The 25,813-nt window shown below is 37.8% G+C and overlaps 1 protein-coding gene and 1 long non-coding RNA gene across 2 annotated transcripts in view; both read left to right on the forward strand.

The window, feature by feature from the left end:
• The window catches only part of LOC309665139, a 324,111-nt gene that overhangs the window by 223,379 nt on the left and 74,919 nt on the right, over positions 1-25,813 (forward strand). The gene's annotated exons all lie outside the window — the stretch shown is intronic.
• Positions 1-25,813, forward strand: part of OPN3 (opsin 3) — a gene marked incomplete at its 5' end in the record, with an annotated part of 60,442 nt that overhangs the window by 20,841 nt on the left and 13,788 nt on the right. Inside the window, 1 exon segment of the mRNA XM_082413014.1 lies at positions 22,168-22,487. Coding sequence (XP_082269140.1) covers positions 22,168-22,487 — 320 coding nt within the window.

Consider the following 25,813-nt stretch of genomic DNA (forward strand, 5'->3'; position numbering starts at 1 on the left):
CAAAGGAATAGTTATGTTCAGTTTCTCTTAGATGGGGGCAATTTACAAATTGCCCTGAGCAGCAGATAGGAATAAAGGCAAGCAAATTTTAGAGCCCAGAAAAACACTACTGTGAAGCTAAGGGATGTGGGAGTGTTGATGTAGAAAGATAGCTAAAGAATAAGAGACTGCAAACATAAAAGGCACGGTAACAGCAATTGAAGGGTATGTGCTATTTCTCTGCCTGGGGTGATCCTCAGTTATATCTGAAAAAGCATACATTATACTGGTCTCTCTGCTGTGGGCATGAGGCATATCTCACTATTCTCTATTTCTTAAAGATGTAGAAGAATTCTTAGGATGAAATATACCTGATAATAATAATAATAGTAAATGAATCAAAAGACAGATAAGCAAAAAAATGTAACATAAGAAAAGAAGAATGCTGGAGAGGGTGTGGAGAAAAGGGATCCCCCTTGCACTGTTGGTGGGAATGTAAATTGATACAGCACTACGGAGAACAGTATGGAAGTTCCTTAAAAAACTAGTAATAGAACTACCATGCGACCCAGCAATCCCACTACTGGGCATATACCCTGAGAAAACCATAATTCAAAAAGAGTCATGTACCACAATGTTCATTGCAGCTCTATTTACAATAGCCAGGGCATGGAAGCAACCTAAGTGTCCATCGGCAGATGAATGGATAAAGAAGATGTGGCACATATATACAATGGAATATTACTCAGCCATAAAAAGAAATGAAACTGAGTTATTTGTAGTGAGGTGGATAGATATAGAGTCTGTCATATAGAGTGAAGTAAGTCAGAACGAGAAAAACAAATACCGTATGCTAAACACATATATATGGAATCTAAAAAAAAAAAAAAATAGTCATGAAGAACCTAGGGACAGGACAGGAATAAAGATACAGATGTAGAGAATGGACTTGAGGACACAGGGAGGGGAAGGGTAAGCTGGGACAAAGTGAGAGAGTGGCATGCATATATACACACTACCAAATGTAAAACCAGTAGCTAGTGGGAAGCAGCCCCATAGTGCAGGGAGATCAGCTCGGTGCTTTGTGACCACCTAGAAGGGTGGGATAGGGAGGGTGGGAGGGAGGGAGATGCAAGAGGGAAGAGATATGGGGATATATGCATATGTATAGCTGATTCACTTTGTTATAAAGCAGAAACTAACATACCATTGTAAAGCAATTATACTCCAATAAAGATGTTAAAAAAAAAAAAAGAAAAGAAGAAAACTTTAAACTGCTGAAACCATATGATACATGTGAAAATCTTCTCATTGAAGAGAATCATTCCATAGAACACTAAAGTCTGTGGATATATTTCCAATCCTGTGCTATTGGCCGGAGAAAGAGACAGATGGTGATGCTCTTTCTCTGCTGCAAAGGATGGAGGTCATGATGGGAAGACTTCAGGGGCTGAAGAAGAAATGGGTAGCCTGCAGGGTCAGTGCCAAAGGGATGAGAGGGCCATCCCTCCATGCTGACTGACGTGGGTGCAGATGACGCAATCGAAAGAGCTCTGCACTGCATCCCTTGGTGTGGGACTGAAACTGGAGAAGTCAGGGACTTCCACAGTGGTTTCTGGTGTTTCTCCATTGGTCATTGAGCCTGTGGAGGAACACCTGGAAAATGAGCTAATAGCCATATAGGGAGTATATTAAAAGAGATTTGATTTTATTCTAGATCAACCATTCCTGAAGTCGGAATCATCAGGGCAGTCTCTTAAACATGCAGATTCTCAGGTTCTGTCCCAGGCCTACTAAAGCAGAATCTTCAAGGGCAGAGCCTCGGAATTGGCATTTTAAATAATCTCCCCAGGAAATTCATTTGTAGCTATTTCAAAAGCTGGCATTTGGAATCACTATTCCTACCAAGGGAGAGAGACTTGCTGCTCAGATCTAGAGGGTTTTAAATTGAACATCAAGGGGGAGTTATATCCATGTGACCCCAATTTGACAATGTGGGGAAGAAGCTTGAAGCAGTAGAATCAGAATGGACCTGGAAATTAGCCCTGCTCTAACACCCACTAGCTTTGCTTTGTGGCCTTAGGCAAAATACTTCATATTTGTAAAGCTTGCCTTTCCCACCTCCAATTTTTCTTTAGCTCTTCTTCGTTTGACATTCTCAGCTCAGGATAACTAAGACTTTCATGATATTTTCTTGTCTATCCAAATTGTCCCACACTAGTCAAGCTCAAGATGGGCTTTACTGTACATGCTACCACCTCACAAATGTGTATTTTAAACTTCAAGTATTTTGTCCCAGCATTGTACTGCCCAGGATATAGCAATTATGTTTTTCCTCAACGCATTCTGACAAGCTTCCTATCCTCTTTTCCCATTCTCCTTTTATGGTCCTGTGGTATCTCATATCACATTATTTAGTCGACTAGTTACTTGCCCACACACACACAAACACACACACACACATACATAATTATAACAGTGTGCTATATTCATTCTTGAGAGAAAAGGGACACTGGCTGTATTTTAATACTCTCCATTTGACTTAAAATGGAACCAGTGTGTTACCACCTGCTCTAAAACCTAAACTCTGAGCTCCCTTGAGAGCTTTGTAAATTATAAATGACTGAATTAAGATTTAATTTTGTACCTCTGACATGTCCTCGTATTGTTAATTTGCTCTTCCAAGGTATCTCAGATTTTCTTCACTTGGTGCCAGGTTAGTAATCCAGGAAGGAACACTTAGAAACTAGAATTGTCATTGCAGACATGTGGTCACATGGCTATCCCATAATGTATTCATGAGTTGAATTTTTTTCATAGAGTTAAAAAGACCTCAAGCTTCTCTTCATCACAACCAACTCACTTTATCAGATCTTTCCAGGGAGAATCCAAATAGAGTTCTGGACTAGCAGTCAGAAGACCTGGGTTCTCCTCCAAGCAAAACTTTACTAATCTTGTGACCTTAGGCTAAGGTCACACCATCTGTCACTAATCTCAGCCTCTTTTCCCCACACTCTTATTCAATGGGGATAATAAGCCTTTTCTGCTTCACATGTCTGTGAAGATCTGTTGAGAAAAATATATGCAATGTACTTTGAAAAATATAAAATACCATATGAAATAAGGTGTTACAATTTATTATTGTGTTTGGAGAACAAGAGATGACAAATCTAATGAGAATACCATTTGACTTCCCATCGTCCATAAAAATGAATATTTTACAGGGTCTTTTTAATAGTCAAAAATTAAATTGTGCTAAGTGTCAAATACTGTTTCAAGCTGAAAAGGGAATCCCTTAGGGAAAAGTGCAGGAAGTTGGTTTGTTTTATTTCTCTTAACTTATATGTTGCTACTTTCCATTAGGAACATTTTTCCTTTTCATTGAAATTGGACTGTGATTATTTCTAAGCATAGGTGACAACCTTAGCGTTTGGTTAATTTACAGGGGTGACCATGTTTGCTCCAGGGTTTTTATTCTTTATTTGAGAAGAAACATGGTATACATAACTGTTATCATCAATAAATATATGATAATACCTTGGTAACTATTCCAGGTGCCAAGGAAGATGTCAGGATACAAAAGACATGGTCCTTACCTATCAGCACCTAAGGGTGTTGATAACTTGATTGCAGACGTGGGTATATATTGAATTGTACCAAAATATAGTAGGTAATAAACAGCAGCCATGAAGGTATAGTCTGTTTGTGTTGTGTATATGAGCAGAGTGTAGCATGCACTAAAGAAGTTAGAAATGGTGAAAGAGAAGGTTCACGAGATAGTGGAAGCAATATGCAGAGTTCCTTGAAAGCAGAATGTTAAGCAAAGGGGGCTTTGCAGATCATTTTGCTACAGAGAACCTTAAGATGATTATCTTAGCACAAGTTTCCCAAAATAATGCCTAAGGCAAAGCATAAGGACTAATGATTTATTGGGGGTATATTCCTAGGGACTCAAGAATGAGAGAACAGAGGAAGAGGCATGGAAAAAAGGCAGTCAAATATGAAACGATACAATGCCAAGCTGGCCACAGCTTCACAAAAAGAGTTGATTGCTTCATCTTGCAGGACATCATTGGAGAGGCTGTATGAAACCCATGGAGTTAGAGAAGAGTGCAAGCAATTTAATTTCAGTCCTTCCTGTCTCCTGACTCATATTCATCCAAGTCTGCTCCAATATGTGTTAATGTCCCCTTGCTTCTGGGTTGGGTTGGCTGTGTCCAGGCAGCAGCTAGGGAAGCCAGAGTCTCTGTGGGTCCAGTCCAGTGAGGGCAAAAGTACAGGTTGGTACTGCAAGTAGGTCTATGGTGGTTACAGCAGTAGGAGCTGTAGCTTGGTGACTGTAGTCATGGAACCACCATTGCTTTAAAGCAAGGCAAATGTTCAAGGCCCGTGGTTAGGAGAGGGGCTTGTGAGCTGGGTCAAGGAGATGTAGGATGGCACATAAACTGAGTCCAGTCTCAAACTGGTATCTGGTGCACGAGAGGATGATAGAGGTCAGGCAAAGAAAAAAAATCAATGAGGAAATAGGTCAGAACGATCACCTGTGGGATGTGGGAGTGGTGTGAAGCACAGAGATGAATATAGAAATATTTCAGAAGAAAAACCTTCTGTTGGTGTTAAATGAAAATATGAGATAGGGGAAATACAAGAGTGAAAATTAAGCAAGTAAACATGTTCCTAAAGTGGGTCAGAGTCAAGGTCCTGCGAGCAGAACATTCTCTGTTACAGTTTTCTTGAGTACATTGTGGTGAATTATCATAAGATCTAGAATGCTGTGTTCAAGGAGTAATTTTGATTGAGTGGTTAAAACTTAACTGTATGCCTCCCATTTTACCTGTGGTACCATACCCATTCTACAAGTGTAGTTGAATTAGGATTAAATGCACAACTGAGATATCAGACTATATCAGTGTTTCCATCTGACTGTTTTCCAGACTTTTGTCCCACTGTTGCTTGTGTTTGTCACTCTTCTGAATCTTAAGTAATATGACAGAGAAGTTACTATATATTCAAACTGTCCTTTTTCACTGGACTTGTAGACTGGTCACAATGGGCATTTGTTGAGTCTCTTAGTGTAGTAATTATCCCATTTCCCCCATTGTGAGCTATCTTATTCAATGTCCTCCCCTGACAAGCAGGGACAGAAGCATGGAGTAAGTTCTAATGATGCCCTATCCAAAGATAGGGCACTCCTTTCCTTTGGTTACGGTGCATGGAGTTAAGCAATTACGGGGTGGGGGGGAGTGGGGAGGTGGGGAACAAACCTTAAATTCAAATAACAGGCAAAGGAAACAGTCTAAAATTGGGTTATCTGTCCAAATGGGGCTGTAGGAAGACAAGGAACCAAGTTTGAAGCCAGAGAGGTCAGAGGCCGAGAAGTGATGATATTGAATGAATCGAAGACTGCAGGGCGGAGATGAGCCTGGAATGATTTCCAGGCTACTGTGCAGATGCCCAAGGTAGCCCAGGAGGAGGGGGCACACACACAGACGGTCCGCTGTGTTTTACCACCTGCATCAACGACTATTTCCCCCTGCCTCCCCTATTAAAAAAAAATCACTAGATTCAATGGGGAAAAAAATGCACTCCTTTTTTCAATATATATGAAATACCAGTAGTCACGAAAGGGGGAATTTCCCTCCTCTACCCGTCTGGAGTTGTGGCTGGACTAACAATAAGGTTGACACAAAATGAATTAACAGAAGAAAAAGAAAGAAATTTAATCATTTACATAGAGGTCTCATAGAAATGAGACCAAGGAGTGGCCCAAGCAGGCAGCTTTTATGCTTTTTAGATAAAGAAACAATAAATTTGAGAGAAATTGAGAGGACAAAGTTTTGGGGTGCCCAATAAAGTGAAAAATCTAAACACAGTTTGGGCTGGGGGTAGTAAATGAAAGAAGTAACAAGGTTTGTTTACACAGTCTTCTTGGCGTGAATTCCCTATCTCTGGTGACAAGGTATCCTTCTCCATCTAGACGCAGGGGGCACACCTTTCACATGAGAGATTTATGTCCTGCTTTCAGGAAGACAGAGGAGATGGTTAGAGTGTTCCTCTTGTTGTTGGCCGTTTCTTAAGTAACTTTAGTTCAAAATAATCAATATGCCATTGAGGCACACTTTGGGGGTGGCCCTCCTTGAACCTCAGCACAGTGAAGGGTTGCATGAGTGAGGGCAACTGAGACAATAATACAGACATTTAAACAGCGAGAGGCTAGCCCACAGACCACGATCTGAGACTGCCGTGTTGAATCACTCTCTGCTGAGGAGGCATTGGCCCTTTCGGTGAGGCTGCTCCCAGTTCTTAACGCACAGCAAGCATTTGGTGGCTGCATGGCAGTCAAAAGTAAATCTCGGAGCTTCCTTGGTGGCGCAGTGGTTGAGAATCTGCCTGCCAATGCAGGGGACACGGGTTCGAGCCCTGGTCTGGGAAGATCCCACATGCCGCGGAGCAACTGGGCCCGTGAGCCACAGCTACTGAGCCTGCGCGTCTGGAGCCTGTGCTCCGCAACAAGAGAGGCCGCGACAGTGAGAGGCCCGCGCACCGCGATGAAGAGTGGCCCCCGCTCGCCGCAACTAGAGAAAGCCCTCGCACGGAAACGAAGACCCAACACAGCCATAAATAAATTAATTAATTAATAAAAATTTAATAAATCACCAATGACTTAAAAAACAAAAAGTAAATCTCGGTTAAGCTGCTTACCTGAAATCATAATTTTTTAACCCATGGAAAGAGTTTTATGCTTTATGCTGTGTTGGGTTTCTTGTGGAACTGAGTCTTTGCATACTAAACGTGAAGAATAATAAATTTGTTTTTGGAACAAATAGTTGGAAAATGGCATTTCATAAAGGGAGGGAAGCAGTTATAAAAGAAAGAATCATTAACCAACATTAATTTCTGTCTTAATATAGACATCTGGTAAATGCCTAAAATATGTATACTAAAAACCAACCATCATTTCGGTGTTTCAAAGGACTGCTTTTATTGATCAAATGGAATTGCTCATTCCAATGGCTGGGAAACATTATACAATGGTCATCTCTATTTTCCTTTAAAATTCTTCAACTAAAAAAAAAGTTGAGTTTAAAAAATTACCTCTTCTGATATCAAAAGTAGACACAGTTACAGAACATATGTAGTAGGTAACAGATGGATTAAATATGCTTTCTGCAAAGCCTACTTCACTAGTATAAAATCGTTTTATAATTTTTAAAGGGAAATTAGAAGATGAGTATAGCATAGCATGGACTTTGGAAGCAGACTTATTTGAATCTCAGCTCTGTTATTTATTAACTTGTGACCATGGTAAGTTATTTTTGCCTCAGTTTCATCATCTGCAAAATGGGGATGATAATTTCTTCATGTCTCACAGAGTTGTGAGGATTAAATAAAATAACTAAGGTAATTTGCTTAGTGTAACACTGCCTGACACATAGTAAGCACTCTGTGTTAGTGGCTGAAATTATCATTGCTAATTAAATAAAAAGGGGTGGGAAATCTTATTCAACAAATAAGCAACATAAACAAGATTTCAAAGAAGAATTGGTTACTCTCCTAAGAGAACAAACTTTTTCAAGCATATTAAATGCAGTTTTCCTCTAATGTTGTTCAAATATGAGTAGAAACCACCAGTTATGTAATAAAGAAGTATTTTTATTAAGCAACTTCAAATAGCTTTATGTGGACTAAAATAAACTACATCTTCTGAAACTTTTACAAATCAATAAATGTTTTTGAATGAACAAAATTGGAATTTTTATTGCTTGGAAAAAATGTATACCCACTTAGTTTGAAAGATTTTTACCATATGATCTGTAAGATTTTATCTGCCACAAGGCAGGTTTTTACAGTTTGCCCCATTTTATAGGTAGAGAATTTGAAACACAGACCACTGAGTGATTTGTTCAAAAATCACCAGAGAATCCATGATGAAGTGCTTTATACCCTAATCATCTTCTCTCCCAAATCTATCTCTCTCCAATTTCCTCTCCAAATCAACTATCCATCATTTGATTCTTCTTCATTCATTCCCACATCTAACAAAGGTTCACATCCATAAAGTGTATGGACACTTCTCATCTCTTCTTCCTCAGTGTCACTGCATTAGTTCCGTCCCCCATCACTATGATTGTATTGCTCCAGTAGGTTTCTCAATAACCAGACTTGTCTCTCGCCATAAGCCTTTTTTCCATAATGCAGTCAGAAAGAACTTTCCATAAGGAAAATCAACAAAAGCAAAACCAAAAGAAAATAAAACAAACAAAATTCTCTAGACTTGTACAGTGGTAGAAGAGAACAACATTTTAATGGTTCGTCAGAGCCCTCAGGATACATTTCAAACTCCTCGCCTGATGTTTAAGGGTCTTCCTGGGACAGTCCCTGGTCTTTCACTTCTCTCTTATTAGAACTCTTTTTCTACCATATTGAATTATTTGTAGGAACCCAAATAGTGTAAGTTCTGTCAGGCCTCCATGTGTTTACATAAACTGTTCCCTCTTCCTGGAATACAATTGACAGTCCTTTCCCCCACCCCCTCCTTATTTGCCTGGTTAAAAGGTATTCATATTCAAGATTCAGATCGTGCCTGCTTCCCAGAGAAAAGTCTCCTGAATTGTATGTATATTCTTCCTCCTACTGTCACACTTGGAGTTTCTTCTTATACCTCCTTCAAGGAGCATGAGCTCCTTGAACACATAAACTGTGTCATATTAACTTTATCTAACACATAGGAATTAACAGATCTGGGGCATGATTAAACAATACCTGTTCTAAGCACTTATTCTGTTTAGTGTAAACTTGCTTACCCAGAGTCTAGGCCATTGAAGCTGTTCAATGTGGACATCTAGTGGCCAAAGAGGGAAAATGACTTGGTTCTCAGCCTTTGTACATATTATTAATAAACTCGTATTTAAGCTCCAGAGTTCTACACACTCCTGTGCCTTCTGCCAACTTTCTACCACTTAAAGCAATTTTGCTCCCAGATACTCAACTATTCAATAATAATAATACTTTATATGCTACCATTTTACTAACTACATTTATATTCTCATTTAACACACACACGCACACACACAAACACACACGATGAGACAGTGTTTTGGTAAAATTATTCTTATTTTACCGGTGAGCAAATTGAGGTTCAGAAATGTTAATTAATTTTCCCAGAGTCATGGTAGTTATGTATAGAAATTGGAATTGAATCCAGGACTTTGGCCTCAAAAACATTCCTCTATCATAGAATTTATCAAATTTTTTCATAATTATTTATTCCTCTGTTTATAATTTGTCTTTGTTTTTCCATTGCCTAGCACAGTGCCTGGCATATTGTGTGTGCATGATGTGTGTTTGTTGATAAGTGTTGTAAATAGTGCATAATCAAGTTATATCACAAAGAACTTTACTGGACTCAAACTGATGCATGGAGTTAACATTTGAATACCTCTTTTCATGTCCATGCTTTTGTATACACTATATCCCTGGTCTTGAAATATCCTCATGCTTGTCAGCTTGATAAACTCCCTCCCATGCATCAATTCAAATATTGTTTTCTCTTAAAATCTTCCCCAGTATTTCCCCAGGCAAAGAGATGAGTACTTCCTTTATTGCATTCTCCAGCTCCCCAGACACAGCTCAGTTTTAGCACTGATCACATTCTTATAATTAGTTGTTTACATGTCTGTCTTCTCCTTCAGACTATGAGATCTTTGTCAGAATTGCAGGCAGAGGGAACAGAAATATCAAAGCAGCCAGTTTTTGTTATGTTTTGGTTTGGTTTTGGGGTTTTAAAAAATTTTTTAATGAAATATAGTTGATTTATAATGTTGTGTTAGTATCAGGTATACAGCAAAGTGATTCAGTTATACATATATTATTTTTTCAGATTTTTTTCCCTTATAGGTTATTACAAGGTATTGAGCATAGTTCCCTGTGCTATTCAGTAGGTCCTTGTTGGTTATTTATTTTATATAGTAGTATATATATATTAATCCCAAACTCCTAATTTATCCCTCCCCCCCTTTCCCCTTTGGTAACCATAAGTTTGTTTTCTATGTCTGTGGGTCTATTTCTGTTTTGTATATAATTTCATTTGTATCATTTTTTTTAGATTCCACATATAAGTGATATCATATGATATTTGTCCTCTGTCTGGCTTACTTCTCTTAGTATGATAATTTCTAGGTCCATCCATGTTGCTGCAAATGGCATTATTTCATTATTTTTTATGGCTGAGTATATATGTACCACATCTTCTTTATGCATTCATCTGTTGATGGACATTTAGGTTGCTTCCTTGTCTTGGAGACTGTAAATAGTGCTGCTATGAACATTGGAGTGCATGTATCTTTTCAAATTATGTTTTTCTCCAGATATATGCCCAGGAGTGGGATTGCTGGATCATATGTTAGTTCTATTTTTAGTTTTTTAAGGAACCTCCATACTGGTCTCCATAGTGGCTGCACCAACTTACATTCCCACTAACAGTGTAGGAGGGGTTTTTTCCTCCACATGCTCTCCAACATTTATTATTTGTAGAATTTTTGATGACGGCCATTCTGCCTGGTGTGAGGTGATACCTCATAGTAGTAAGCAGTCTTGATAATATGACAATGAGATTAGATTTTATAGTCTGTTGTCTTCAAATTGGAGTATGCATACTGCTAGAGGAATATAAACTCTTTCCAATGGCTCTGCAAGGATAGGTTTATGAGAATCAGTTTCTAAATTCTCAGCTTCCATTTGTATTCTTCCTAGAAATCATACTTACTATCCAGGCACTCCCTTTTTCAATCAGCTTTCTCCCGCTTTACACAGAAAGGCAAGATCCTAACCTTTCTCAGATAAACTTTAACTGTGGAGTATTACCAGCGGGGGGTGTGGGAGGAAAATTCAGGATGGCAAACAAAGGGACAATTTAAAATATTGATGAAGATCTTGATGAAGTGAATGACACTCAGGTTGTTTCCAATTATTTGTTTTAATAAAATTGAACGGTAGTTGGTAAATCACTAAAAATAATTTTTGAAAATAAACACTGATTTTTGGCACATAAATTCAGAAGAGTTTAAGTAATTCAATATAGAAACATATTCTTAAAATCAATAAAAATTGACTATAACAAAACTTCCATTACCATCTGGATTTATATATGATCAAGAAATCTCTCTTTAACTTCATAAACAAGAAAAATAGAAGGAGAATTTACCTTACGTTATTTTAGCATGGGTAATAATAACCCATGGATAGATATAGTCTTTGCAGTGAGGGAAAGCTGTATTTATCATTTTGAGATATGTATTTGTAATTTTTTCTTTTTAATATTTAACAAAATATTTTAATCAATTGTATGCTAATATAAATTTTAGTGAAAACGTAATCTATAAGACAGATTTTCTTAACACTTAGAGGCTTACTATCCAGAAAATTTTAAAATCAATTTCCAAATATATTTTTGTTGAAGAAAAGAATAAGGGAAATAATTTAAAATCTTTCACCATACGAATGTATTACACTGGGGTAAAAATTTTAGGGGAGAAGAATATCAGAACTGCTGAACAATCATCAACTGGAAGACACTGGAACTCACCAAAAAAGATGTCCCACATCCAAAGTTTCAAAGGAGAAGCTGCAGTGAGATGGTAGGAGGGGTACAATCACAATAAAATCAAATCCCATAACCACTAGGTGGGTGACTCACAAACTGGAGAACAGTTATACCACAGAAGTCCACCCACTGGAGTGAAGGTACTGAGCCCCACGTCAGAGGTCCCAAACTGAGCATCTGCCACAGGAGGATGAATTCCCAGAAAATCAGACTTTGAAGCCTAGTGGGATTTGATTGCAGGACTTTGACAGGACTGGGGGAAACAGAGACTCCACTCTTGGAGGGCACACACAAAGTAGTGTGTGCATCAGGACCCAGGGGGAAGGAGCAGTGACCCCATAGGAGACTGAAACAGACCTACCTGCTAGTGTTGGAGGGTATCCTGTAGAAGTGGGGGGTGGCTGTGGCTCACTGCAGGGACAAGGACACTGGCAGCAGAAGTTCTGGGAAATACTCCTTGCCATGAACCCTCCCGGAGTCATGATTAGTCCCACCAAAGAGCCTGTAGGCTCCAGTGCTGAGTTGTCTCAGGCCAAACAACCAACAGGAAGGGAACTCAGCCTCACCCATCAGCAGGCAAGTGGATTAAAGTTTTACTGAGCTCTGCCCACCAGAGCAACACCCAGCTCCCCCACCACCAGTCCCTCCCATCAGGAAGCTTGCACAAGCCTCTTAGATAGCCTCATCCACCAGAGGGCAGACAGCAGAAGCAAGAAGAACTACAATCCTGCAGCCTGTGGAACGAAAACCACATTCACAGAAAGACAGACAAAATGAAAAGGCAGAGGACTATGTACCAGTTGAAGCAATAAGATAAAACCCCAGAAAAACAGCTAAATGAAATGGAGACAGGCAACCTTCCAGAAAAGAATTCAGAATAATGATAGTGAAGATGATCCAGGAACTTGGAAAAAGAATGGAGGCAAATATCGAGAAGATGTAAGAAATGTTTAACAAAGACTTAGAAGAATTAAAGAACAAACAAACAGAGATGAACAATACAATAACTGAAATGAAAAATACACTAGAAGGAATCAATAGGAGAACAGCTGAGGCAGAAGAATGGATAAGAGACCTGGAAAACAGAATGGAGGGAAATAAATGCTGCAGAACAGAATAAAGAAAAAAGAATGAAAAGAAATGAAGACAGCCTAAGAGACCTCTGGTGTAACATTAAATGTACCAACATTCACATTATAGGGGTTGCAGAAGGAGAAGAGACAAAGAAAGGACCAGAGAAAATATTTGAAGAGATTATAATCGAAAACATCCCAAACATGGGAAAGGAAATATCCACCAAAGTCCAGGAAGTGCAGAGAGTCCCAGGCAGGATAAACCCAAGGAGAAACATGCCGAGACACATAGCAATCAAATTGACAAACATTAAAGACAAAGAAAAATTATTAAAAGCAACAAGGGAAAAATGACATATAACATACAAGGGAACTCCCATAAGGTTAACAGCTGATTTCTCAGTAGAAACTCTACAAGCCAAAAGGGAGAGGAATGACATATTTAAAGAGATGAAAGGGAAGAACCTACAATCAAGATGACTCTACCCAGCAAGGATCTCATTCAGTTTCAACGGAGAAATTAAAAACTTTACAGACAAGCAAAAGCCAAGAGAATTCAGCACCACCAAACCAGCTCTACAACAAATGCTAAAGGAACTTCTCTAAGTGGAAAACACAAGAGAAGGAAAAGACCTACAGTAACAAACCCAGAACAATTAAGAAAATGGTAATAGGAACATACATATCGATAAATACCTTAAATGTGAATGGATTAGATGCTCCAACCAAAAGACACGGGTTTGCTGAGCAGATACAAAAATACAACCCATATATATGCTGCCTACAAGAGACCCATTTCAGACCTAGGGACACATACAGACTGAAAGTGAGGGGATGGGAAAAGATAGTCCATGCAAATGCAAACCAAAAGAAAGCTGGAGTAGCAATACTCATATCAGATAAAATAAACTTTAAAATAAAGAATGTTACAAGAGACAAGGAAGGACCCTACATAATGATAAAGGAATCAATCCAAGAAGATATAGCAAATATAAATATGTATGCACCCAATGTAGGAGCACCTCAATACATAAGACAAATGCTAACAGCTATAAAAGAGGAAATCAACAGTAACACAATAATAGTGGAGGACTTTAACACCTCACTTACACCAATGGACAGATCATCCAAACAGAAAATTAATAAGGAAACACAAGCTTTAAATGACACAATAGACCAGATAAATTTAATTGATATTTATAGGACATTCTATCCGAAAACAGCAGATTACATTTTCTTCTCAGGTGCACATGGAACATTCTCCAGGATAGATCATATCTTGGGTCACAAATCAAGCCTCAGGAAATTTAAGAAAATTAAAATCATATCAAGCATCTTTTCCGACCACAACACTATGAGACTAGATATCAATTACAGGAAAAAAATGTAAAAAACACAAACACATGGAGGCTAAGCAATATGTCACTAAATAACCAAAAGATCACTGAAGAAATCAAAGAGGAAATCAAAGAATACCTAGAAACAAATGACAATGAAAACACGATGATCCAAAACTTATGGGATGCAGCAAAAGCAGTTCTAAGAGGGAAGTTTATAGCAATACAATCTTACCTCAAGAAATAAGAAAAATCTCAAATAAACAATCTAACCTTACACCTAAAGGAACTAGAGAAAGAAGAACAAACAAAACCCAAAGTTAGTAGAAGGAAAGAAACCATAAAGATCAGAGCAGAAATAATGAAATAGAAACAAAGAAAACAATAGCAAAGATCAATAAAAGCAAAGGCTCATTCTTTGAGAAGGTGAACAAAATTGGTAAACCTTTAGACAGGCTCATCAAGAAAAAGTGGGAGAGAACTCAAATCAATAAAACTAGAAATGAAAAAGGAGAAGTTACAATGGACACCACAGAAATACAAAGCATCATAAGAGACTACTACAAGCAACTTTATGCCAGTAAAATGGACAACCTGGAAGAAATGGACAAACTCTTAGAAAGGTATAACCTTCCAAGACTGAACCAGGAAGAAATAGACAATATGAACAGACCAATCACAAGTAATGAAATTGAAACTGGGATTAAAAATCTCCCAACAAACAAAAGTGCAGGACCAGATGGCTTCACAGGTGAATTCTATCAAACATTTAGAGAAGAGCTTACACCCATCCTTCTCAAACTCTTCCGAAAAATTGCAGAAGAAAGAATGCTCCCAAACTCATTCTGTGAGACCACTATCACCCTGATACCAAAACCTAACAAAGATATTGCAAAAAAGAAAATTACAGACCAATATCACTGATGAATATAGATGCAAAAATCCTCAACAAAATAATAGCAAACAGAATCCAATAACACATTAAATGCTCATACACCATTATCAGCGGGATTTAGCCAGGTATGCAAGGATTCTTCAATATACACAAATCAATCAATGTGATACACCATATTAACAAATTGAAGAATAAACACCATATGATCATCTCAATAGATGCAGAAAAGGCTTTTGATAAAATTCAACACCCATTTATGATAAAAATTCTCCAGAAAGTGGGCATAGAGGCAACCCACCTCAAAATAATAAAGGCCATATATGACAAGCCCACAGCCAACATCATTCTCAGTGGTGAAAAACTGAAAGCATTTCCTCTAAAATGAGGAACAAGACAAGGATGTCCACTCTTGCCACTATTATTCGCCATAGTTTTGGAAGTTTTAGCCACAGCAATCAGAGAAGAAAAGGAAATAAAAGAATACAAATTGGAAAAGAAAAAGTATAACTTTCACTGTTTGCAGATGACATGATACTATACATAGATATCCAAAAGATGCCACTAGAAAACTGCTAGAGCTAATCAATGAATTTGGTGAAGTTGCAGGATACAAAATTAATTCACACAAATCTCTTTCATTCCTATACACTAATAATGAAAGATCAGAAAAACAAATTAAAGGAACAATCCCATTCACCATTGCAACAAAAAGAATAAAATACCTAGGAATAAACCTACCTAAGGAGGCAAAAGACCTGTACTCAGAAAACTATAAGACACTGGTTAAAGAAATCAAAGATGACACAAACAGATGGAGAGATGTACCATGTTCTTGGATTGGAGGAATAAGTATTGTGAAAATGACTATACTACCCAAAGCAATCTGCAGATTCAATGCAATCCCTATGAAATTACTAATGGCAATGTTTACAGAACTAGAACAAAAATATCTTAAAATTTGTATGGAGATACAAAAGACCCCAAATAGCCACAGCAATCTTGAGGGAAAAAAACGGAGCTGGAGGAATCAGACTCCCTGACTTCAGACTATACTACAAAGCTACAGTAATCAAGACAATATGGTACTGGCACAAAAACAGAAATATAGATCAATGGAACAGGATAGAAAGCTCAGAGATAAACCCACGCACCTATGGTCAACTAATCTATGACAAAGGAGGCAAGGATATACAATGGAGAAAAGACAGACTCTTCAATAATTGGTGCTGGGAAAACTGGACAGCTACATGTAAAAGAATGAAATTAGAACACTCCCTAACACCATGCACAAAAATAAACTCAGAATGGATTAAAGACCTAAATGTAAGACCAGACACTATTAAACTCTTAGAGGAAAACATAAGAAGAACACTCTTTGACATAAATCCCAGCAAGATCATTTTTGACCCACCTCCTAGAGTAATGGAAATAAAAACAAAAATAAAAATTTGGACCTAATGAAACTTAAAAGCTTTTGCACAGCAAAGGAAACTATAAACAAAATGAAAAGACAACCCTCAGAATGGGAAAAAATATTTGCAAATGAATAAATGGACAAAGGATTAATCTCCAAAATATATAAACAGCTCATGAAGCTCAATATCAAAAAAACAAACAACCCAATCAAAAAATGGATTAAAGACCTAAATAGACATTTCTCCAAAGAGTACATACAGATGGCCATGAGGCACATGAAAAGATGCTCAACATCACTAATTATTAGAGAAACGCAAATCAAAACTACAATGGGGTATCACCTCACACTGGTTAGAATGGGCATCATCAGAAAATCTACAAACAACAAATGCAGGAGAGGGTGTAGAGAAAAGGGAACCCTCTTGCACTGTTGGTGGGAATGTTAATTGATACAGCCACTATGGAGAACAGTATGGAGGTCCCTTAAAAAACTAAAAATAGAATTACCATATGACCCAACAATCCCACTACTGGGCATACACCCAGAGAAAACCATAATTCAAAAAGACACATGCACCCGAATGTTCATTGCAGCACCATTTACAATAGCCAGGTCATGGAAGCAACCTAAATGCCCATCGACAGATGAATGGATAAAGAAGATTTGGTACATATTTACAATGGAATATTACTCAGCCATAAAAATAATTGAAAATGGGTCATTTGTAGAGACGTGGATGGACCTAGAGACTGTCATACAGAGTGAAGTAAGTCAGAAAGAGAAAAACTAATATGGTATATTAACGCATATATGTGGAATCTAGAAAAATAGTACAGATGATCCTGTTTGCAAGGCAGAAATAGAGACACAGATGTAGAGAACAAATATAAGGACACCAAGGGGGGAAAGTGGGGTGGGGGGTGGTGGTGGTGGGATGAATTGGGAGATCGGGATTGACATGTATACACTAACATATATAAAATAGATAACTAGTAAGAACCTGCTGTATAAAAAAAATAAAATTAAAATAAATAAATAAATTGTTATAGAAAATGTTTAGGGGAAAAGCAGAAGGGAAATATGAGTTTAAATGATTGATCATCTACATGTGTGTGTTTTTGTGTATAGACATGTAAGTATATATATGCAAATATAGATATAAGTATGTTTATGGAATTACTAACATTTATGAATCATTGGATATACTTAAAGAGTAAAGTAATATATTTTTCAATGTTTATGTTACTGAGTCCAAGCTCATACTGCTTACCACACAACAGACCAATAAATTGAGAGACGAGCTGTTGGGACAAGAAATAGTGACTTAATTTGAAAGCCAGCAGACTGAGAAGATGGTGGACTTGTATCCCAAAGAACCATCTTGCCTGAGTTAGAATTCAGGCTTCTTTTATACTAAAAGGGAAGGGAGTAAAGTCAAACCTTTCCTGGTTCCAGTCAGCCTCTGGAGGGGATGTGTTAAGTTCTTCCTTCCTGCAGTCATTCACAGGTAGGCCTAGTCAGGATGTTTCCTGTGAGCTAAACAAAGTTATTTTAGTTTAATGCTCATTACCTGGGAGTCAGTGTTCCCAGAGATGGGTCATTATGTATTGTTTAAACTTCGAAGCAACATCCCTTTAGTGATTAACTTGTAATAGAATACAAAATGTTCTTCTCTATTAAAATTATATTTACATTACATGACTCTTTAAACTTAAGGTGAAAAAAAATTTTAATATATCTCTTTAAAAATGTGAGAGTATACATAGTTTCTCAAAATTCTATTAGGAAAAACACTAGAAAAAAAAATTGAAGACCCCTGCTGTGGACCACAGACAGCCACAGAAGGCATGGTCAGATTTGTACAAGCCTGGTAACGACTAACATTTCTACCTCTCCACATGTCTGGAGTCTGAGAGGTTCTTACGTGAATTCAAAGAGGATTGCTTTACCTTTGTAGAAGTTCTCCTTCCAGTCAGAAATGCCCTCCCTGATACTTTTTGTTTCTTAACAAATAGTCCATCTTTTCAGACCCAACTTAACTTTTACCTCTTCATGAAGCCATCCCCAACAAACAATCCAGTGGGATTTAATTTTTCTGGTTTGTTGTTGCACAATAAACTTAACATATGATTACGTATCATCTTACATTGCCCATCTTACATTGTCCTTAAATGTTGCATATGAGTTAGTCTTGGTTTTATAAGCATATTGTAGTCCCCTTGAAGGTAGGGACCACATGTCTCTGATTTCTCCTACAAGACCTACTCAGCAGAGTAAGAGGCACTTAATACATACATGATCAATTCACAGCTTTATAGGGGGAGCAGGGACATCACACTAGCCCTATAGAAGTTGTGGAGTAATAGAAGTTGCCCTGTAGTACTATAGATTGTGTAAAAACAAAATCGAGTTTTGAAGTCAGTCCCGGGTTCTCAAGACTGTCTCCACCATCTCTTACCCCTTGGAGCCACGGACCTCTTTTTCCAAAAAAAAAAAAAGGAATACCATACATAGAGTGATTACCATGCGTCTTGACTCATAACTGATGCCCAGTTTACAACAGTCACCTTCCTCTTTCCTGCCCATAGTGTCACCTGGAATAGAGAATTAGGCTTAACATCAGTTAAAAAGTACATGTAACATAGTTGTAAGACTATCCATGCATTTTCATCCTCCAGGGGTGTGATCTGGGAATCAATTAGAATATAGAAAGTAATTTGGACTCAGGATTGAAATTCGCTAGTGAAAAAAAAGAGGCTGACATATATTTTGCAACAAAGGGATGTAGTGTAGGTCAGTTCAAATGGGTCACCCTCCAAGACTAAGTCAGTGTGACTAGGCCTGCTACTTATATATACCCGTGCTGTTGGGAGGGCCTGAGGAATGCAAGGTTTGCTCTCTCTAGGTCTATACTCACTAGTCGTGGTACTGAATAATAGCAACTGAATTCAGGACTTGAAGCTCATTGTGCTTGCTAAGACACAGTTATGGTCAAAAACTATATTATATTTTTTAAATTTCTTATTGCTTTGAACTAAATAATAAGAAGGGAAAACTCAGTAAACTCCTGTGTTCTGACATCACAGTGTGGGCTCCCTATTTCCTGGGTTGTTCCTGACACCCTGTCCATCTTTCCCTTTATGCCCTCTCTTGCCTCACCTCACATTATTCTCTATCTCTGCACTGTCTCCTCCCTTCATAGCACTTCACTAATTTACTTGTTTTGCTTTTTAGTTTGTTATTATCTCTTCTCTTGTACCCACTGTACTGTAATAAGTTCCACAAAACACTTGTTTCACTCACTACTTCACGTCAATTTTCTAGCGCCATGATTGACACATGCAGTTAATGAATAAATGAATGAATATATGAAAGTTAAAATTATACCAGTTTATTGTTTTAACCATAAAAGCACATTTATTGATCTGTAAGGTATACTGAGATTTGCTAACCTACAACATAATTATTTGCAACAAGTTTCCTTGCCTGTAAAGGATTAAATTATACTCAAGGTAAATTAACTGAAATTGAAGGTCAAACTACGTTTTAATATTTAAAGGCAAGGATATAATTAAATGTCATTATATTTAATAAGAAAGTTTGTAAATTAAATAAAACCAACAGTATTTTATTAGAGTCAATTTATTATGTCATTCTCTTTAGATTTTTAGTTTTTCTTCTATGAATATACTCAGTTAAAGTAAAGATAATATCAGTCTTTCAGTAATAAATGTAGTAAGGTGAAAATAGCTTGCTAGCTCTGAAGACAACATATCTAACTTGATATTTTGCTTGTCTCCAGAATTTCTTATTACATTTAAATTTAAATCCATTATTTGCTATTATATCACTATCTTCTGCAGTATTTCCTTCTACCATATGCCAAAACTTAATCTTCCAGTCACTTACGTATTTACTAAATATTCACTCATTTATTCAATGAGCATTTATTTAGCACATGTATCAGACACTGGGAATAATATTGTCCCTGTAACAAAAAATTTGTCATGATATAAATGAATATTAACTCCTTTCTGCCAACTGATTTCCAAGTCTAGGAACTCTTCATTTCACACTTTTATAATTGCAGAATTACAAAACTTTGTAACGTGAAGGGATTTTCAACTTTATAAAAACAAAAATAAAACTGAGGTCTAAAGAGATGTTATGAATTGCCCAAAGTTAGAAAGCTACTTAGTTGGGGGCTGGGACTCACTCCCAGACCCCTTGAAAACCTATCCCCCACACTCCTACCCATTATCACGACAAGAGTTTTACTTTCATTCTCCAACAGTCACTTTTCCTAGAACCACTCTTGATCCACTCATTTGACAAATTTTTATGCCAGTGTATTCTAGGGATCTCACAATTTCATTTTCTCCCCATATCTACTCATACAATTTGTAGTAGTTTTTACCTCCATTAACTACTCATTACTCATCAGACAGGTTAGAAATCTCCAAGCAATTCCTGACTCCTTTCTCCTCCTCCCTCTTCACATTCAAGAAGCTGAATGATTCTCTTGATATTAATTGCTAAATGTCTCTGGAATACAGACTTCACTGTTCATATTTATAAAGGTACCTTAATTCAGGCTCCATCATATCTTGCCTGGACTATTGCAATAGCCTGCAAGATGGTCTCCATGCACTGGACTGTGTTTCCAGTGACTGTCCTTTCAGAGCAAAAGGAAGGAGGAGGAAAAGGAGAACTTAACCATTGTCACTTCTATGCTTAAAAATCCATTACACATGACAGTGTAATGGATTTATAAATTACTATTTTGAACAGGAAAAAATTAAAAAGGAAAAGAAAAATAGGAACAAACAAAAAAACTTCAGCAAGAAATTAAAAGCCTTTCTTACTATGGCCTCATCTGCTCTTTCTGCCCTTACCTTTCCTTTATATCCTCTGAGCCCCAGTATCTTTGAATCCTCGTCATTTTTAGACCATTTTGTGTCCTTTAATGCCTCCATATTTCAGTGCATAATTCTTCATTCTTCTGGAATGTGCTTCTCTTGCCTTGTTCACAATGCCTTTTTCTAGGAACCCCACAATATATTGTATCGGAATTGTAACCTTTATATCCTGTATGGTTTTACAGTTGTTTAACCCATCTGCCTCCCCTCCAGACATCCGGAGTTCTGAGTCTCCATCATCATTGAACCTCCAGTGTCGACACAGTGCCCAGCACACAGCAGGTGCTCAATAGGAGCTTACTGAGTGAATAAATCGCTCTCTCGGGAGAGGCAGAGAAATAAATGAATAATCTTGTTAAAACCTATTTGTTGCAAAATAAAAGTATAGATGAAGATACAGGAACACAGAAGACTTCCATCTCTGTCAGCAGTTTTGCATGTGAAAGTTCATAGGCTTACACTGCTAGTAGGTAGGTTAGGACAGCTCCTGTGTAATTTTACCATCACTTTGGTCAGTTCACATTTGTGGAACCCACTTTGACTTTATAGCTGAGTCAGATACCTGAGAGAAGTCAAAATCAAAAGAGACTTTTTTTTTAGTGACTCTTCCTGAACTGCTCCAGAGTTTCTCTTTGGCAGAAAATTTAACACAGCAGTTGTACCATTGGGCTAGAGCTGATTATAGAGCTTTATTTTTGTCCTGCTATAACTCACATGCCATTTTCCATTCCACATTTTCTTTTATGAGTAAATATGTTTCCAATTGAGTTTCCTGGGGACTGTGAGGCATTCTCTCTATTAAGATATTTTGGCTTTTAGAGCACCTTGTTGGTTCCAGATACTCTGTAAGGTATTGCCAGCGGAGAATGTATTGCTCTGTTCTGCCTGTCTCCTCCCACAACGCCACAGTGCCGTGCTATGCTGTCCCACTTTCTCTTCTTGGAGGTACTGTTTCCATTATCACCCTAACTACGCTGGCCTGTGAACATTATATTGGCATAATCCATAACAGAGTGATCAGTTTTTCTTGGGCCTGGAGGGCCATTACCTACATCTGGCTATACTCACTGGTGTGGTCAGGAGCACCTCTCCTGGACCGGAACAGGTACATCCTGGCCGTGCATGTACTAGGCTGCGCTGCGAATTGGAAATCCAAGGACGCCAGCGACTCCTCCTTTGTGTTTTCCTTATTTCTTGGCTGCATGGTGGTATCTGTGGGTGTCATTGCTCATTGCTATGGCCATATTTTGTATTCCATTCGAAAGGTGAGTTGAAGACTATGAATGCCCCTCCTCCAAACTGTGCAGGGTAGAAAATTTTCTGTGAAAGAAAATCATACTCTTCTCCACAGCTGGTACAGCTCTAGGGGATGTCCCACTTGATAAAATTTTGCACTGTGAGTCACTCTCTGAAAAGATCATTGAGGAATGGCATTTACTCTCCCTTCGTCACTCTTTAAACTAGAAAAAGGAAGGAAGGGGGTTCTAGACAGACAAAATCAATAACAACCAAAAAAACCCCTACATCTTCAAGCATTCTTAGAATTTAAGAACTCTAATAAAGGGAATTCCACACTTCCCATAATTTTATTCATCCAATAGTCACACAAACCTACTAGAGAATGGTACAGATATTTTGTCTGGAAATCACTTTTGAGTCATAAAGGACAAGAACTGACCACAGCAGGTTTCCTGTTAGGTGTTAGCAAGAAGACGTCTGAAGTAACAGACTGGGGCACACTTCATATTCCAGTTTCTAACTTCAACCATGTACGTTTTCCTTACTCACTGCTTCTTCCTACTCTTTTCTCTCACCAAAATTCTCCAGTCTCTTGTTCACTCTGCCAAGCCCCTCTAGTTTTCACCTCTTTTAAATCACTTAGCCACATGCATTATTTTAAATCATGCCCCATTATCCTCAACTTTCACGTTCCGACTTTTTTAATGCACATTCATTTTGAAAAAAATCAAATCCCTGGTTCAATCCAACTCTTTGTTTTCTGCATGCCTGTAGCCAAACTACAATAAGTTGGAGAAAAACCACATTGGATTCCCAGCACCCATATTCAGCGAGCAGTGAGTGTCCTCTTAGCAGTGTCTAGCAATCTTTGGATCCCTAGATGGCCCACTCTCTATGCAATTGCTATTACAAATCCTCAATTCTCATTTTACTCTCTTGCCCTACTATCATCCCCCCCTTATTCTTATCAAACAGTCATGCTTCTTGTTTGTTTGGCAAAATAAAGCAATTACCAAGAAATTCCTTAACTCTCTGTCTCCCTTTATACAAACTTCTAGGTTCCCACTCATTTTTTTTTTAATATCTTTATTGGAGTATAATTGCTTTACAATGTTGTGTTAGTTTCCGCTGTACAATAAACAAGGTGAATCAGCTATACATATACATATATCCCCATATCCCCTCCCTCTTGCGCCTCCCTCCCCCCCTTCCTATCCTACACCTCTAGGTGATCACAAAGCACCAAGCTGATCTCCCTGTGCTGTGCGGCTGCTTCCCACTAGCCATCCATTGTACATTTGGTAGTGTATATATGTCAGTGCTACTCTTTCACTTCGTCCCAGCTTCCCCTTCCCCGCCGTGTCCTCAAGTCCATTCTTTATATCTGCATCTTTATTCCTGCTCTGCCACTAGGTTCATCAGTACCGTTTTTTTAGATTCCATGTATGTGCATTAGCATACAGTGTTTGTTTTGCTCTTTCTGACTTACTTCACTCTGTATGACAGACTCTAGGTCCATCCACCTCATTACAAATAACTCAATTTTGTTCCTTTTTATGGCTGAGTAATATTCCATTGTATATATGTGCCACATCTTCTTTATCCAATCATCTGTCAATGGACATTTAGGTTGCTTCCATGTCCTGGCTATTGTAAATAGTGTTGCAATGAACATTGTGGTACATGTATCTTTTTGAATTATGGTTTTCTCAGGGTATATGCCCAGTAGTGGGATTGCTGAGTCATATGGTAGTTCTATTTTTAGTTTTTTAAGGAACTGCCATACTGTCCTCCATAGTGACTGCACCAATTTACATTCCCACCAACAGTACAGGAGGGTTCCCTTTTCTCCACACCCTCTCCAGCATTTATTGTTTGTAGATTTTTTGATGAGGCTATTCTGACTGGTGTGAGGTGATACCTCATTGTGGTTTTGATTTGCATTTCTCTAATGATTAGTGATGTTGAGCATCTTTTCATGTGTTTGTTGGCAATCTGTATATCTTCTTTGGAGAAATGTCTATTTAGGTTTTCCACCCATTTTTGGATTGGGTTGTTTGTTTTTTTGATATTGAGCTGAATGAGGTGCTTGTGGACTTTGGAGATTAATCCCTTGTCGGTTGCTTCATTTGCAAATATTTTGTCCCATTCTGAGGGTTGTCTTTTCATCATTTATAGTTTCCTTTGCTGTGCAAAAGCTTTTAAGTTTCATTAGGTCCCATTTGTTTATTTTTGATTTTATTTCCATTACTCTAGGAGGTGGATCAAAAAAGATCTTGCTATGATTTATGTCATAGAGTATTGTGCCTATGTTTTCCTCTAAGAGTTTTATAGTGTCTGGTCTTACATTTAGGTCTTTAATCCACTTTGAGTTTATTTTGTATGGTATTAAGAAGTGTTCTAATTTCATTCTTTTACATGTAGCTGTCCAGTTTTCCCAGCACCATTCATTGAAGAGGCTGCCTTTTCTCCATTGTATATTCTTGCCTCCTTTGTCAAAGATAAGGTGACCATACATGCATGGATTTATCTCTGGGCTTTCTATCCTGTTCCGTTGATCTATATTTCTGTTTTTGTGCCAGTACCATATTGTCTTGATTACTGTAGCTTTGTCGTATAGTCTGAAGTCAGGGACTCTGATTCCTCCAGCTCCATTTTTTTCCCCTCAAGATTGCTTTGGCTATTTGGAGTCTTTTGTGTCTCCATGAAAACTTTAAGATTTTTTGTTCTAGTTCTGTAAAAAATGCCATTGGTAATTTAATAGGGATTGCATTGAATCTGTAGATTGCTTTAGGTACTTTAGTTATTTTCACAATATTGATTCTTCCAATCCAAGAACATGGTATATCTCTCCATCTGTTTGTGTCATCTTTGGTTTCTTTCATCAGTGTCTTATAGTTTTCTGAGTACAGGTCTTTTGCCTCCTTAGATAGGTTTATTCCTAGGTATTTTATTCTTTTTGTTGCAGTGGTAAATGGGAGTGTTCCCTTAGTTTGTCTTTCTGCTCTTTCATTATTACTGTATAGAAATGAAAGAGATTTGTGTGCATTAATTTTGTATCCTGCAACTTTACCAAATTCATTGATTAGCTCTAGCAGTTTTCTGGTGGCATCTCTTGGATTATCTATGTATAGTATCATGTCATCTGCAAACAGTGACAGTTTTACTTCTTTTCCAATTTGTATTCCTTGTATTTCTTTTTCTTCTCTGATTGCCGTGCCTAAAATTTCCAAAACTGTGTTGAATAACAGTGGTGAGAGTGGGCACCCTTGTCTTGTTCCTGATCTTAGAGGAAATGCTTTCAGCTTTTCACCACTGAGAATGATGTTGGCTGTGGGTTTGTCATATATGG

Source organism: Balaenoptera physalus (assembly GCF_965194825.1).
Source record: "Balaenoptera physalus genome assembly, chromosome: 1".
Lineage (NCBI taxonomy): Eukaryota > Metazoa > Chordata > Mammalia > Artiodactyla > Balaenopteridae > Balaenoptera > Balaenoptera physalus.